The sequence below is a fragment of the Bos indicus x Bos taurus genome, chromosome 16, assembly GCF_003369695.1.
Source record: "Bos indicus x Bos taurus breed Angus x Brahman F1 hybrid chromosome 16, Bos_hybrid_MaternalHap_v2.0, whole genome shotgun sequence".
NCBI classification, from domain to species: domain Eukaryota; kingdom Metazoa; phylum Chordata; class Mammalia; order Artiodactyla; family Bovidae; genus Bos; species Bos indicus x Bos taurus.
The window spans coordinates 60,485,828-60,503,835 of NC_040091.1; the positions used below are offsets into that span (position 1 = coordinate 60,485,828).

The 18,008-nt window shown below is 35.9% G+C and overlaps 1 protein-coding gene across 4 annotated transcripts in view; it reads left to right on the plus strand.

The window, feature by feature from the left end:
* Window positions 1–18,008, plus strand: part of CEP350 (centrosomal protein 350) — a 162,749-nt gene that overhangs the window by 33,647 nt on the left and 111,094 nt on the right. For 3 of the 4 annotated variants that reach the window (XM_027565478.1, XM_027565477.1, XM_027565480.1), the window contains exons 5-8: window positions 729–888; window positions 5,166–5,788; window positions 9,920–10,033; window positions 14,430–14,543. In XM_027565478.1, coding sequence (XP_027421279.1) covers window positions 729–888; window positions 5,166–5,788; window positions 9,920–10,033; window positions 14,430–14,543 — 1,011 coding nt within the window. The remainder of the gene's footprint in view (window positions 1–728; window positions 889–5,165; window positions 5,789–9,919; window positions 10,034–14,429; window positions 14,544–18,008) is intronic. The other variant, XM_027565479.1, reaches the window with a different exon arrangement.

Sequence of the window (18,008 nt, forward strand, 5' to 3'; positions counted from 1 at the left end):
TGTCAGAGACTAGGTGCTTCATCAGCATTTAGTTCTTTTCCTTTGGTACTGAGTAGTTACGAAGCAGCCTCATGTTCAGTGACTGTAGATGACGTTTTCTCCATCTTTTGATCGGGGACTTAGCACTACAGCATCACCTTTGGCAGTGAGTTTTCATTTGTTAGTGAGAATTTGATTTTGAGCCTTTAGGGTTATATATGTCCTTTTTAAAAAAGAAAAATTACAGGTATTTTAGTTTGAAATTTAGTTGACTTAAGACTTTTGTTTTTTTGGTTGGGATTTCTGATCAAAATTAGAATATTTATCTTACAAATACTATCATAAATTGACACTGTCAATATTTTCTTTGGTTACCTTTTATATATTTAATTTTGTGGTTGCATAATTAGTGGAATAAACCTGCAGATTAACTGAAACTATGATTCTTTTTTATAATCTGTGAGTCTTGGGTTTTAGCTGATGCATCTTTTTTGAAGTGAGAGCCTTTGACAAAAGGAATTTTTTATTTAGAATTTCACTTGGTGTTGTTTGCTTAGAATGCAGTCTTTCTCTATAGATTGAGTTACTGTAATAATAGAACCTGAATTTTTTTTTAATCTACTTGTATGGTATTCAGCTTGAGAGTGCAGAAACAATAAGATACCTAAGTTATTTTCTTAAATGCTAGCCACGTTCAGAGACAGTTGTATTTTATATCATATGTTTTCATAGATTTCCTTTTTCTTCAGATGGTAGATACCTGGATGATTCTTGGGTTAATGCTCCAGCCTCCAAATTTTCTAAATCACGAAAAGAGAAATCTCGTAGTCCTCTCAGAGCTACCACCCTGGAGAGTAATGTAAAAAAAATTAATCGTGTGGAGTTTCGTGACCCTTTGGTTTCTTACAGGTTAGTGTGGGTTTCTTTTTTTTTTTAAATTATCTATAGAGTTAACCTATAGTATTTGTACTAATATTATAGTTTATTTTCTCAGTTTTTCATCACACTCTGAATCTAGTAGTATTACCTTTTCCATTTTCCAAAAAGGTAAAGCAAAATCTTTTATGAAATGCTAACTTTCTGTTCTTTTACAGATTGAATATTTGGGGAGAAGTAGTAATATTTACTCCAGACCACTCCATTGTAATATGCTTCCTGCACACAAATTATTCGGTTTCTGGAAGTATGGCTTTCTTCTCCCTTATATCTCAGATTGGATGTTCTACACAGTGGTCTTCACATAGTTTAGTTTTCTTCTCTTTTTTGAGTTGGAGGGGGCTAGCATTAATCAGTTACCTAAAATTTCTTTCTTCTGAGAATGTGAGTTGGTTTATTGTTTGTGTTGCCAGTGGTTCCTTTTAACAATTTAGTTAGATGTTCAAGATTGATGAATGAATTTTAATATATGAATAGTATAAAATGCTTTGCATTTTTGTTAGCTAATTTAGGATATTTACCAGATAAGATTAAAGAGTTTTGTATTTGAGGGACGTTTTAACTACTGATAGAAATATGTTCTTGCTGTTAGGATAGCAAATAGTATTAAGTAATAGACACTGAAACTTATAGTTTGTTGTTTCATTTATAATCATTTTTTAGTATTTTAAAGTATCAATCAGTAAAGTAAGGAGTTTTTAATGATGGTGCTTGGAAATACTTAGTTTTTATATTTGCTCTTGTTCAGTTGCTAAGTCATGTCTGACTCTTTGTGACTTTATCAACTGCATCATGCCAGGCTTCCCTGTCCTTCACTATCTCCCCAAGTTTGCTCAACCTCATGTCCATTGATTCAGTCATGCCTTCCAACAATCTCATCCTCTGTTGCCCCATTCTCCTCTTGCCCTCAATTTTTCCCAGCATCAGGATCTTTTCCAATGAGTTGGTTCTTCACATCAGGTGGCATTCAGCATCAGTCCTTCCAATGAATATTTAGGGTTGATTTCCTTTAGAATTGACTGGTTTGATCTCCTTGTTGTCCAAGGGACTCTCAAAAGAGTCTCTAGCACCACAGTTCAAAAGCATCAGTTCTTCAGTGCTCAACCTTCTTTATGGTCCAACTCTCACATCTTATATTTGAGATAAAAAATTTGGATGATGAAGGTGAATTATGCTTCCCCAGTGGCTCAGCGGTAAAGAATCTGCCTGTAATGCAGGAGCTGCGAGTGATGTGGGTTCGTTCCCTAGGTCGGGAGGATCCCCTGGAGGAGGGCATGGCAACTCACTCCAGTATTTTTGCCTGGGGAATCCCGTGGACAGAGGAGCCAGGTGGGCTACAGTCCATAGGGTCACAAAGAATTGGACACAAGCAACTTAGCACACAAGCATGCAGAAGTAAATTATGGGTTTGATTTTCAGTGTGTTCCATTTGATGCAATTTTGAAATATCTAGGTGAAAATATTCAGTAGGCAGTTGGATGTTTGGGTAGGAATGTGTGTGGAAAAGTCAGTGCTACGAATATAAATATGGGAGTTGTCAGTAGCATTGAAGTGATAAAAGTGAAAAAAATAAATAGAGAAAAGGCCAGGGACTTAATCTGGGTACAAGTGCATAGTTTAGAAAAAGGAGAAAGGGAAAATTTAAAAGAATAATGAGATGCCTAGAAACATAATCACTATCAGAATTGAAACTAAATTACTATTTCTATTCTAATATTCTTTCTGCAAATAATACTACCTCACATTTAAAATTGTGTAAATTATGTGTATTTTAAGAAAAGAAACAAATATCCATAGGATAGCTGTGAATAGAACACCCTCCACCTGGCCAGCTCCATTCATCATCTAAAACTCAGCTTTTATCACCTTCTGTATGAAACACTGCTGTATCTGTTTCTACCCCATTTCATTCCCTAGCTTATTCAACCCTTCCTCTGTGCTTCCCAGGTGGCACTAGTGGTAAAGAACCTGCTTCCTAATGCAGGGGACAGAAGAGACTCAGGTTCGATCCCTGGGTCAGGAAGATCCCCTGGAGGAGGGCATGGCAACCCACTTCAGTATTCTTGCCTGGAGAATCCTATGGACAGAGGAGCCTGGCAGGCTGTAGTCCATAGGGTCATAAGGAGTCGGACAAAACTGAAGCGACTTAGTACCACCTGTGCTTCCTCTGTTGGAGCATTTTCATGCTGCATTATATTTTGATTAAATGTGTACCCATTACATTACTTTATGTAAAACTACAAATCTGTCTCATTCCCAAATCATCTTAATGCTTGTTATTTAACTAAGTATTCTATAGATATTTTTTCCAGCATTTTATTACGACAATTTTCATATTTATAGAAAAGTTGAAAGAATTGCATAGTGAACATCCTTATTCATAGTAGATATTTAATGAGTGAGTGAGTGAAAGAATGTGTGAAATTACTTTTTTTTTTTTAAAGTTCATTTATTTTGGTCTATCTAATTTGGCTCTGCTGGGTCTTAGTTGTGGCGTGCTGAGATCTTTAGTTGCAGCATGTGGGATCTAGTTCCCTGAACCTGGCCTCCTTCATTGGGAGTGCAGAGTATTAGCCATTGGACTACAAGGGCAGTCCCTACTTTACTTTTTTTAGTTAATTTTCTTTCCCTTACGATTAAGACATGTAGGTAACCTACCATTTTATATTTTATTTTATTCTCTGTTGTTTAGTCACTAAGTTGTATCTGACTTTTTGCGATCCCATGGACTGTAGCTTGCTAGGCTTCTCTGTGGGATTTCCCAGGCAGGAATAGTGGAGTAGGTTGCCATTTCCTTCTCCAAGGCATCTTCCCGACCCAGGCATAGAACCACATCTCCTGCATTGGCAGGTGGGTTCTTTACCGCTGAGCCACCAGGGATTCCTGTTTTATTCTCTGCATGTGCTGATTTTAGACCTTAATCATTTAAACAGTGAGTTGTTGCAGTCTGGTTGAGATAGTGAAAATAATTGAATTTAGTCTTGATCTCTAGTGAAAGCTGCAGAACTCAGTTCTCAGCCCCCGTCTTATTTAATAATCAGCCTCTTAGAAGAGGGTCTAATGTTTTTTGAGTCATGGACCCCAGTGAGAATCTGATAAAAGCTATAGACTGTCTCTTTAGAGAAATGCACACACTTGTGTACTCATGATAGCTGCAAAATTAACCATATTTTGCTGTAATAGAGTCATGACTTTAATAATTTTTGTGATATTTAGAGTTTTATGCCTAAACTGAAAGATTTAGGTCAGTATATACAATGGCACCATTAAAGTGAACCACACATATGTAATTTAAATATTTTTAGTAGTCATATGCACACACCCAAAGATGTTTTATGGTCTTTATTTTTTAATTTTTAAAAATCTGGTATGTAATTTACATTACAGCACATCTCAGTTTGGATTAAGCACATTCTAGTGCTCAATTGCCACATGTGGCAAATGTCTACTCTTTCGGAACTTGGGGGTCCAGATGATTGTTATGTCTGTTCCTATAATTTTGTTGGGTAGCTTTTCATGTCTTCTTCCTACTGCTGAGGCTTGTCTTCATTAATCTCCCTTTTAATAACTGCTTCTGTTTCTAAAATATAACTTACTAGAATGATACGTAAGATCAAAATAGTTTCTGAAGGAATACTTTTGCTAGTGTTTTTGTGAGTAGAGAATATGGACTTTGTGATGCATGCTTTGGCTGTGTCCAGTCTTCTTTGCCTACTCTGGAATTTCTAGACATGCTTTACATAACTTGAAGCTGCCAAAAAAGTTGTCTGTAGTTCAGAGAGATTTAACTTTACTAACCACGTTTATCTGGAGGTGAATGTTTATTGTACTTCCACTTTATTTCTACTCCCAATCTGTTAATTTCGTACACTATTTAGAAGTTATATATGTGAAATGCCAGAATTTGAGAACTTTTCCCCCTAGTTCTTAAGATTTTATGGAGAAGTAAAATGTACATTTTGGTAGTAAGTGTCAAGTGAATATCCAAAGTCAGATTGTATTTCTGCTTTCTGGGGTTCTTAAGGAAATCTCTGCATGCATCTTTTGCATAGTTTTATAATATGCACATTATGATTTAGATGATTTGCCATAATCTAACCTTTGATACCCAGGAGGCATTGAGCACTGAATTATTTCTAACCTACTAGAGTGTCTAAGTTTTGGGGTCTCTAATGTTTAGAGTTCTCCACTCAGTTTGTATGACTGGTTTTTGTATTCTTTATTTAAAGCTTATTATTTTTTAATCATAGGGAAGTCCATGGCACACCATCCAGTATAAGCCCCAGCCATTTAGAGTCAAAGCACGTATATTGTGTGGATGTTAATGAAGAGAAGCCTGAGAGTGGGAACCGGTTGATGTGCAGTCAAGAAGATCGGAATATACTTTGTTGTGATTTTGAGAGCTCCCAATCATCTGCCGTTGATGATACAGTTGTTAGGTTTTTAAATGATCGACCAACAATTGATGCATTGCAAAATTCTGAATGTTTGATTAAGGTGGCAGCTGCCATGAGAAGTGATGAAGAAAAACCTAATAGAACAAAAGGAAATGAGAACACTTTGAAGTCTTCTGTGTGTACCATGGGCCATAATATTGATTCAAAAGTGTTACGGTTAACTGACTCTTCTCCGTCTTCTACTAGTACTTGTAATTCCCAAAGATTAGATATCCTAAAGCGACGACAACATGATGTCAAACTGGAAAAACTCAAGGAGCGGATTAGAAAACAGTGGGAACACTCAGAAGAAACAAATGGCCAGGGCCAGAACCTGGGTCATATTGACCATCCGGTAATGGTTGTTAATGTTGATAGCTCAGTGACAGCGAAAGTCAGGAAAGTGGCAACAGCTCCACCTGCTCCAACATATAAAGGTTTGTAATCAGTGTTTACATCTTCTCTTTTCCTGCCTCCTTGTCTCCTTGTTTCCCTAGGGTGTATTGGAGTAGAGAGGATCATTTAGAACAGGGGGTGATTCTCAAATCAAGTGCATAAAAAAATTAATTCAAAGTGCATGCTAAAAATGCAGACTTAGATCCTTCAAGAGGTTCTTTTAGTTTGAGACTTCCCATATGAACCTTTAATAAGTTGTACAAAAGAGAAAATAAAAATTAGTATAAATTTTAAAATAAAATATATATAAATAAAATATAAAAATAAGTATAAAATTTCAGAGAACTGAAAGAATATTGCTCTTACTCTGTCATTGTATTTCTGTTGTTATTAGAAATTCTTTTAAAAGCAATGTTTGAAAAATACTTCAATCACTGCTAGTAAATATTTGGTTACAGAATATCTTGGCACTGACATTTTGATCCTCTTTTGTTAACCTTAGAATTTTGACAGGGGTTTTCTCCATGTTTAAGAAAACAATAAATCAGATTTCCATTGAGAAGATGCTTTTCAGAGAGAATTTCTGCTTTCAGCCTAACTCAAGTTTTTATATATGGTGGTTTTGCATATTTATGTCCCTGAAATTATTTTCACAGGGTCAGGGTCATCCATGTAAAATTTTGATTCATTGATGAGGTTAGACTTTGGTCTTAAAGTTCCTACCATTCTGGCCTTTCTTTTGCAGATATTTTTTCAAGTTCAGTATTTATAAATGTATGACAATCAAAATATAATCAAGATTGGTTTATTCTATTAATTTTAACAGAACAAACTTAACTATCTATAGTTTGAACAGTTTATCAGTTTTTTTGTGATATGTTTTGCTAGTAATATTCATTATGAATTAAAGATAGATAAGTAGCATTTAATTCTAGATAATTTATGATAAAATTGTGGGTAGTTCCCTTAATAAAATTCTTTCTTATCCTTCTAGTTGTTTGTGTGCCATGTAGAAATTGTCCACATTGCTGACAGAGCAATTAGCAAATGATGGGGTCAGAAGTTCTGGCTGGTTGTAAGATAGTGATTATACAAAACTTTGGCTATATTTATATCAGACCCATTAAATGCAGATTGTACCTTTAAGCTTTGTTCATTCTAGAAGTCAAAGTCTGCGGTTTCAAAAGTTCTTCCACTAAGGCAGAGTTAAGATGGTTGATTTGAATCTGTGTTCTATTTAATAATTTGTAAAAATCTAAAAATTAAGAAAGAAAGCAACCTTAAAGAATCAGAGTGAAAATCTTAGGTATGACTTTGAGTTGTGACTAGATTTTGTATATTCCTTTTATTACTAGTTTTAATACTTTAGTTTCCATATTAAAATATATTATGAATGTAACTTTCATGAGGTTAACTAATGAAATATAGTATTCATTTCAGAAATCATAACAGAATATGGTTTCCAGTGGCATCCTGAGCAGTGGATTTATCTTTTCCACCAGTGAAGAACTGTTTTTCTGCTAACTTTTTGTTAGTGTAAATTAAAAGTATCTTAATATACTGTATTCTAAAGTGACATTTTAATTTCATTTGTTTAAATACTTAGTAAATTCACTTGATTTGCAGTTGAAAAGACGAAAAAGACATACATTGAAAAGCTGTATCATTCTTGTGCTCCAGTCACCTGGTCCCCTTTCTGGAGGTTACTTGTGTTAACAATTTATGTACCATTCCAGAGATAATATTCTCTTACACAAATGAAAGAGAGAGAGAAAAGAGAGAGAGGAGGAGATTTTTCTTTGTCTTTTTATATAGTTGTTAGTATATGAAACCCATTCTAAACACATTACATTTATGTGTGTATATGTTTAAAATTTGAAGTAGTGAACACAGTGGTTCTTTCATTGTTTTATACTTAGTGGTTTACATATCTTTTTCTTTCTGGTTTAAATGCCCAAGAAGATTAAGCCTTCATTGATCATCTTATTTTATTTCAAACCTTAGTACAGTGTCTTGGACACAAATGCACAGTAAATATTTTATTCTATTCAATAAATTCAATTAGTAAGAAAAGTGTACACAAAGAGAATGGAAATAAAAACTGGGGAACAGAAAGAGAAACTGATGTAGATACTGAAAGCTGCTTAAAGTTGACTTATAAGTAAAGATGCAAATATAAAGAAAGGCTCCCATAAAGATAAATGTTTCCTGAAGGGAAGAGAAGAGAAAAGTGATAAGGTTGAATGTAGAGAGATGGAACGAGGGTAAGAAATGTTGGGAGGAAGATAGGTTTACATGGAATTGCCACACTTTCTTGTTATAAACTGTAGTTTGCAATAGACTAAACACTTTATAAACTTTTTGTTTATATAGCTATAAGCATAGTTGTATGTGTCCTGTGGTACAAATTTCAGGTGAAATTAAGCTTATGCTGTTGTCTTAAGAGCTGAATAGAGTACTTCTTATTAGACATGTAATTATTTTACCAGTAACATTTTATCTAGCACTTTTAAAGTGCTTTTACCAATTTTTGACTCCACTAAATTGATTTAATTTTTACAAAATATTTAATGGCAATTCTTTGGTAAGTTGAGCCCATTTGAAAATACAGATCTTTTTACTATTCTGGTTATCATCCATATTCATTACTTCATCTTTTTTTGCAAAGTAACATTTTAAGTTTAGTATATTTCTTAAGGAATAGTGATAAATTTGAAGTAGGAAACCAGAATGATAATTTCTAGGAAATAGCACATGTGTAATGTTTGTTAAGAAATAGAACAAGTATGTTTTAAGCAACTGTTTTCCACACTTTGGTTGTCTGATTTTGCCTGTGTAGACAGAAGCTTGTCCATTTGTTCAGCCATAGGCAAAATCAGAAAAGTGTGATTATTGTTGTTTCTCCTCAGACTTGAAAAGGTAGTTTCTTTCTCGGATATCCATAATTTATGATTGACATTCTTTTATCATTTAATTTGGTGCTTCTCCATTTCTAGTCTTTTTGAACAAATGTATATTGCTTTGTCTAACTGAAGCTTACTTTTCCAAACAGCACTTGTTAACACATTATGTGGTAGCTAATGATGCATTCCTCTTTTAAAAGCTTATAAAGCTGTTCAACGTTTAATTATTAGGGATGCACAAATTAAAACCACAATGAGATACCATTTTATACCTATGAGGGTGACTATAATAAAAAAGACAATAACAAGTGAGGATATGGAGAAATTTCTGGTAAAAATGTAAAATGGTGCAGCTTCTTTAGAAAACATTTTGATAGTTCCTCAACAAGTTCAGCGTAAGAGTTACCATATGACCCAGCAATTCCACTCCTAGATATACTGCTGCTGCTGCTGCTAAGTCGCTTCAGTCGTGTCCGACTCTGTGCGACCCCATAGACAGCAGCCCACCAGGCTCCCCCGTCCCTGGGATTCTCCAGGCAAGAACACTGGAGTGGGTTGCCATTTCCTTCTCCAATGCATGAAAGTGAAAAGTGAAAAGTGAAAGTGAAGTCGCTCAGTTGTGTCTGACTCTTCGCGACCCCACGGGCTGCAGCCTACCAGGCTCCTCTGTCCATGGGATTTTTAGGCAAAAGTACTGGAGTGGGGTGCCATTGCCTTCTCCGCCTAGATATACTACCCAAGGGAATTGAAAAAGGTATATTTACACACATCCTTGTGCATATATGTTTATAACGACATTATTCATAATAGCCAAGAAGTAGAAAACAGCCCAGATGTTCATCAACTGGTAAATGGATAAGCAAACATTGATATATCTGTACAATGGAGTATCATTCAACAATAAAAGCTAAGTGAAAAGCCAGACACAAAAGGCCACACATTGTAGGATTCTATTTATATGGAAATGTCCATAATAGGCAAATCTGTAAAGATAGAAAATAGTTGAGTATTTGGCAGGGAATAGAGGGAGTAGTGTGGGGAGCAACTGCTAATGGTTACAGGGTTACTTTTCAGGGTGATGAAATGCTCTAGAATTAGATGGTGGTGATAGTTGTGTAACTATCTGAATATCCTAAAAAGCAGGGAGTTGTACACTTTAAAAGAGTGAATTTTATAGTATATTAATTTATTTCACTTAAAGTTAATAATATAACAAAACTTTGAATGCAGTATTGATAAGGATGTTTTGTATTGTTGGTTATATATTAGGCTTCAATCCTTCAGAGACCAAGATTCGAACACCTGATGGGAAAGTGTGGCAGGAGGCTGAGTTTCAAAACATGAGTAGAGAACTGTATCGTGACTTAGCACTTCACTTTGCAGGTGAGAGTAGAGTGTTCCTAGGTTTTCAGTGTTTTATCATGCATACTACCTAAGCTGCAATGCTGAAACATAAAATTGTCACCAAACTAAAGTTATTTCCCATTTCTAAATGCATGGTATACTTAAGTGGTGATATTGTCAGTCACAAGACTCTTAGCTTCTAGGCTTTGCTCCAGGGTTAAATTAGCATATATAGCTGAAAAGACAGAAACTAGGCTATTTTTAAACTAAGGGACGTTCTGAGTGGGCTTGTCTGATTTGAAGGAAACATAGGAGTCTAGTTGAAGTTTAGTAGCCCTCTGAGATCTTTGAAATGGTCAGTAATTTGGTGGGCAGCAGATAAGATACTGTGAGGGCAAAAAGCAGGAAGAAAAATGAACATTATCAGAAGGGAATAATGTGTGTTAGAGGATTGAAAATAGAGGAACTTATGGAAGACTCGAAGAGGAAAATAGGAAGATCATACATATAATATTACTATATTGAAACCTTGTATGATTTGGGGCAAGATGCTGCCCAACATTTAGTCTCCTAAATGTTTTACAGTTGAGGAAGTGTAAGGTCAAGGAGTAATTTTCCCATGGTTGCATAGAGCAGTTAAGAATTGAAGCCAAGGTTTAAAACCAACTCAGTCTGACTCTGAAACCTGAAAATTTTCTGGTAAGCCCTAGTAGAGACTCTGCTAATAAATATTATGGCATTCACAGTCCAGTCCAATTTTCCTACTATTATTTTTGAAACAATATCTTCAGAAATTTTTTCTCATATAAAAAGGAAATATAATGTAATAGTTAAGAGCGAGATTTTGGAATTAGTTTACAAGGATTCAAATTCTGGCTCTGCCACTTAATTAGTTTTTCATACTATCTGTGTTACATAAACTCTCTTCCTTGGTTTTCTCATTTGTAAAATGGGAATGGTAATATGCTTCATAGAACAGTATCAGTAGACTAGTGGAATGATGTATGCCAAAGAACTCTTAAAGAGGTCTGCCTATTATAGTCTGCCTTCTCTTTTGTTTCGGTGGGTCAACTCTCCCACTGCTTCTGTCTTAAACAAAACCCATCTACTTCTGTATTAAATTCCAGTTGCTCTAGTGTATTTAAGGACATTACTACAGCCCTGTTTTCTCTTTTCCATTATCAAGTTTTCCCTCTCTATGAGGTCATGCCCATCAACATAGTGTTTGATAACATGCTGTTATCTGGGCCATCATAAAAGAACCCCTCTTTTGGCCCTACTCTGCTTTATTTCTCTCCTTTTATTTACAGTGAAGCTTCAGAAAGTTGCTTTATCTTCATAGTCTCCAATTTTTCTCCTCCATTTTACTCTTGAATCCTTTCTGTTAGGTTTTTGCTCCTACTTCTCTGTGGACTGCTGTTACCAAGGTCATCAGTGACTTCCACATCGCTAAATCCAGTGTGTAATTCTCATTTGTTATCCTGCTTGATCTCTTAGAAACATTCAGTTCAGTTCAGTCGCTCAGTCATGTCCAACTCTGCGACCCCATGGACTGCAGCATGCCAGGCTTTCTCAGAGCTTGCTCAAACTCACGTCCATCAAGTTGGTGATGCCATCCAACCATCTCATCCTGTGTCGTCCCCTTCTCCTGCCTTCAATCTTTCCCAGCATCAGGGTCTTTTCAAATGAATCAGTTCTTTGGATCAGGTGGCCAAAGTATTGGAGTTTCAGCATCAGCATCAGTCCTTCCAATGAATATTCAGGATGATTTCTTTTAGGATGGACTGGTTGGATCTCCTTGTAGTCCAAGGGACTGTCAAGAGTCTTCTCCAACACCACAGTTCAGAAACATCAATTTTTCGGCACTCAGCTTTCTTTATGGTCCAACTCTCACATCCATAGATGACTACTGGAAAAACCATAGCTTTGACTAGACGGACCTTTGTAGGTAAAGTAATGTCTCTGCTTTTTAATATGCAGTCTAGGTTGGTCATAGCTTTCCTTCCAAGGAGCCAGTGTCTTTAAATTTCATGGCTGCTGTCACCATCTGCAGTGATTTTAGAGCCCCCAAAATAAAGTCTCTCTCAGAAATGTTGGATATCACTAATCACTTCATCTTTGAAATTCTTCACTTGGAATCTTATCTATGATACCATAAGTGTTTAGTTTTCCTCCCAAGTTTATCTGCTCTTTTTTGTTCTTTTTTTTCCCTAATCAACTATCTGATCTCTGAATATTGGCATGTCCTGGTCCCTGTGCTTGGATCTGTGTTTCTCATTGTTTTTCTTTTTTCGTTTTTCTTTTCTCTTCCATCCCTTTCTTTTTCCTTTGCTGCTGCTGCTGCTGCTAAGTCGCTTCAGTCGTGTCCGACTCTGTGCGACCCCATAGACGGCAGCCCACCAGGCTCCCCGGTCCCTGGGATTCTCCAGGCAAGAACACTGGAGTGGGTTGCCATTTCCTTCTCCAATGCATGAAGGTGAAAAGTGAAAGTGAAGTCGCTCAGTCCTGTCCGACTCTGAGCGACCCCATGAACTGCAGCCTACCAGGCTCCTCCTGTCCATGGGATTTTCCAGGCAAGAGTACTGGAGTGGGGTGCCATCGCCTTCTCCGTCTTTTTCCTTTATTGTTTTTTAAATTTTTTGTTTATCCATACACAAACTAGGCAAGCTCATAGAGTTTCAGTACTTTAAATATTCTCTGCTGATGATTCCCACATTTATGTCTCTGACCAGACTTCTCTGAATTCAGATTCATATCCAGCTGCTAACTCTGCACCTCCCCCTGGATGTATAATAAATTTCTTAAGCTTAATATATCCAAAAATGGAGCTAGCTAACTAAATGAGGTCATGGTACACCCCTTAAACTTATTCCTCTGGTAGTCTCTCCATCTTACTGGAGAGTAAATCTTGTCCTTCTGATTATTCAGGTCCCAAATCCTTGGTCATCCTTGACCCCTCTGTTTCTCTCATACCTTATATCTAAATTGTCTGAAATACCTCTAAAATATAATCACCTTCACCTACCACCTAGGTTCAAGCCATCCACTGTCAGTCTCCTGGCTGGATTACTGCAGTAGCCTTCTAACTGGTTACCCTGCTTCTGCTCTTCTTCTAATGAATCTGTTCTCATCATAGCTATCAGAGTAAGCTTATTAAAATAACATTTAGGTCATGTCACTCCTTTGCTCAATTTCTCATCCTATTCTTGAGTAAAACCTGAAGTTCTCACAATGACCTGTAAAGCCCTATGTAATCTGGCCCTCAGTCATGTCTTTTGACCCTAACTCTTATTGCTTTTCTCTTTCTTCACTTCATTCACATTGATTTCCTTGCTATTTCTTAGACACTAAGTATGCTCGTGCCTCAGGGCCTCTGAATCACACTTAACTTCTTTGCTCAGAATGCAGAGCTCTATATATGTTTAAAGTACATTTATCCAGATCTGTGGTTGAGATTAATTTTCAAGTTTATGTGTATAGTCAGTTTATTTCTGCAGATTGGAATTTAAAAATTAGTGAGCATAGTTTATATGTGAAATACTTTGACATATTTCACTAGCCTAATCATCAGATCAGATCAGATCAGATCAGTCACGTCCGACTCTTTGCGACCCGATGAATCGCAGCACGCCAGGCCTCCCTGTCCATCACCAACTCCCAGAGTTCACCCAAACTCACGTCCATCGAGTCATTGATGCCATCCAGCCATCTCATCCTCTGTCATCCCCTTCTCCTCCTGCCCCCAATCTCTCCCAGCATCAGAGTCTTTTCCAGTGAGTCAACTCTTCGCATGAGGTGGCCAAAGTACTGGAGTTTCAGCTTTAGCATCATTCCTTCCAAAGAAATCCCAGGGCTGATCTCCTTCAGAATGGACTGGTTGGATCTCCTTGCAGTCCAAGGGACTCTCAAGAGTCTTCTCCAACACCACAGTTCAAAAGCATCAATTCTTTGGTGCTCAGCCTTCTTCACAGTCCAACTCTCACATCCATAAAAGGGCCTAATTTAGGAATATTGAGTATTTTATACAGTTTTATTCTAGAAGTTCATGATATTTCAGTTAAGTGGGAATTTTTAAATGAAATAGGAATCTATGAAAGTGCTTGCTTCTGAGATTCTGTAAATGCTATAATCTAGCTTGGAAAGCATTATTGTAGCTTCTTTCAGTTTGTGAAAACCAGGTGAGTGTCTCAAGGGTTTCCTGAAAAAAAAAAAAATAAACCCACAAAGAATTGAGACTTAACAGTAGAGTAATTGTGATCTCTAGACCTTTCTGTAAGAGGACTTGACATTGCAGCTTTTGAGTCAAAGAAATAGTGAAGGTTTCTCTCTCCCTTCCTGAACCATGTATTCTATATAGCTTTCTCATACTGGGGGGAGGATGAGTGGGTCAATACCATTTATTATAATATTTGCTATAAATGTTTCTGTTTTTCAGATGATAGCTCTATGAAAGAAAAACCAGCTGAAAAAAGTAGAGAGAAGAAAGTGGTCAAGCCAGTACGAAAAGTCCAAAAGGTAGCACAGTTATCAAGTTCAGAATGTAAAACAGGTTGGTTTTCTCAATATTAGGCCCATCTTAAAATTACATATTAGTGAAATGGCATCTATTCAGAAATAAATGTTCTTATTATTTGACACATACAAAAATTCAGTATATTTTATATATCATTTTATGTGTGTTTTCTTGAGGTTAATTGACACATTTAGAATATGTAGTCTGAAAAGTCTTCATATATGTATATACTCATGAAATATGTTCACCATGATACTGAACAGTGCCCCCCCCATTTTTTTCTGTCATTATTTTTTAATAGAAATTAACCAGATTAAAGGTAATGATTTTTATATAGTGAACTTTTATACACAGAGGGATGGCTTATGCCTGTAGCTAAGTCTCTTTACTTATTCTAATGAGTGAATAAATATTACACAAGAAAATCCGGCAGTTTGTGGTAGTAATGGACTGGACGCAGAATAAATCAAGATGAAGGGAAAGAGAATTCCCTGGCTTTATAGTGATTACCATTTTAGGCTTAATCTATATTGCCTGAATTGATACGCTGGTTCTGTCATGTCTAACTTTATTCCTTTGGTAATTGAGTTAATTTTGGTGTCCTTTGGTTTCCCTGTTTGTAAATGGGAAACCACTAGTTACTTTTCTCATAGGTTGTTGTGAGAACTAAAATAGTTAATACAGTATAGTACCTGACACATTGTAAACACTCACTTGTTAGGTGTAATTTCTCTACTACTAATTATTATTTCTAGCTATATTGAAAATGGCTGTTTAGTGTGTCATATTTAAGTCATTGAGTAATTTGGGTCAAGGGAGTGGAGAAAGTTGGAAACTTGTCACTTTCAGTTTGGAGACAATTCACACATTCATTATGCAAATATATTTGCTTTATTTAAGGCACTGGGATATTCTAAGCTTAGGCAATATAGTGGTAAGCAAGATGCACATAGCTCCTTCCCTCCTGGAACTTAGAATCTTGTCAGGAAAAAAGTAGATATGTATTATAATAAAGTGTAATGAATATTGAATAAAGTGAAAGTTAAAGTGTTAGTCACTCCGTCGTGTCTGACTCTTTGCCAGCCCATGGACTGTAGCCCACCAGACTCCTCTGTCCATGGGATTCTTCAGGCAAGAATTACTGGAGTGGGTTGCCATTCCCTTCTCCAGGGGGTTCTTCCTGACCCAGGGATTGAACCCAAGTCTCCCACATTAGAGGCAGATTCTTCACTGTCTGAGACCACAGGGAAGCCCCCAAATAATTGAATAGGGAACATACAAAGTCCTATAAAAACATGAAAATAGAGTGATGGGGCACTGGTTTCTGACGAAGTGTTTGTTTTTCTGATCATAGACTAATCAGTTCAGTTCAGTTGCTCAGTCATGTCCAACTCTTTGTGACCCCATGGACTGAAGCATGCCAGGCCTCCCTGTCCATCACCAACTCCTGGAGTTAACTCAAACTCATGTTCATTGATTGGGTGATGCCATCCAACCATCTCATCCTCTGTTGACCCCTTCTCCTCTCACCGTCAATCTTTCCCAGCATCAGGATCTTTTCAAATGAGTCACCTTTTCACATCAGGTGGCCAAAGGATTGGAGTTTCAGCTTCAACATCAATCCTTCCAATGAATATTCAGGGCTGGTTTCCTTTAGGATGGACTGGTTGGATCTCCTTGCAGTCCAAAGGACTCTAAAGAGTCTTCTCCAACACCACAGTTCAGAAACATGAATTTTTCGGCGCTCAGCTTTCTTTATGGTCCAACTCTCACATCCATACATGACTACTGGAAAAACCATAGCCTTGACTAGATGGACCTTTTTTGGTAAAGTAATGTCTCTGCTTTTTAATGTGCTGTCTAGGTTGGTCATAACTTTCCTTCCAAGGAGTAAGCGTCTTTTATTTCATGGCTGCAGTCACCATCTGCAGTGATTTTGGAGCCCAAAAAAATAAAGTCTGCCACTAGTTCCATTTTTCCCTATCTATTTGCCAGGAAGTAATGGGACTGGATGCCATGATCTTGTTTTTCTGATCATAGACTAATCAAAAGAGTGCCAAATAACTTACTTTGTGACGTCCATTGTTAATTGTAGATGCCATACAAGAAAGACCCTGGCTATATTCCAATAAAAAAATAAAATTTTATAGGAACAGGAATTACCTGGGTGTAAACTAAACTAATTCTTACATTAAAAAAATGTAAGAGTGTTTTTCATGTGATATTGTTGTGAGGGGCATAGTTTGAAAGGAAACACTGGGACCACTGTAACTTGTAAATACTGATCTTGGATTGTATTTATCCAGTTTTGTGGTGGGCTAATTCTGCCATGTGTATACTGTGGCAGTGACTGCTACAGAGAGTCATTTAATTGAGTTAAAGCTATTTTAAGAGTTTATCTATAGTAAAAGTTCTTTTTCTACCAATGACTGCATGGGACTATTCCAGAAAGCCAGAATTTAGAAATAACCACCCAGCATATTTGGAAGCCAACATTAATAACCACCCAGCATATTCATGATTGCTTGCTCTTGATTCAGAAAATTAAGCTGAAATTGAAGAGAAACCTGTTCTCCCATTTTGCTTAAGCACATGAAGTATCTTATAAATAGATTGAACAGTAGACTTAAAACCATTTAAATATTTTAGATAAACTTTTTAAGGTTAATAGCAAGGTGCAAAAGCTTTTATAAAGTAAATAGTACACATTTATAATTCATGTTTTTTAATGATAGATGTTTTCATTAAAACTACTTTCATTTAAACTTTTAAATGGTACTCTAAATATTTTTAAAAATTATAGATGCAAAGTAGTATCACAGAAAGCTTGGAAAATAGAAAAAAACAGATAAAAACCACTGCTCTTACTTAAACAAAGGACTAGTAGTTTTGTGTATTTTCTTAATTTTAAAATCAGTAGTAGATTACTGTAGTCATTGTATTATAAGATTTTATCTTTTTCTCTTAGCATCTTAGGACACGAATATTTCTGCTATTTCTTATAGAAATTGTAATTGGAAATGGCCACACAGTACTCCTAATAGAAACATAGTTTATCTACTATTCAATATTTAGGTTACTTCTGATATTATAAAAATAATACAGTGAACATTGTCATTTATTTTTTTTCTTTCTGTTGGATACATTTCTATTACTTCGATTATTTGATCAAGGGAAATATGACCCCTTTGACATGTAATACTATTTTTTAAAAGGAAACTGTATCCATTGATATTTCAACAAGCATAGTAAAAATGATTTTTACTGTAATTTTACCAGCTTTGGCTAGAATGTAAAAGTATTTTTTCTAATTTAATTAGGTTTAAAGTATTACTTCATTATTTTCATTTCTATTACATTTTTATATTGCTTTGTATTTAAATACTTTTGCATATTTATTGCAGATTTTTTAAAATGGTTTCTATTTTATAAATGGTCTTTCATGGTATTTTTTGTTTTTTAAGTCACTGTTTTGAAATAATGGTCTAATTTTATTTTTTT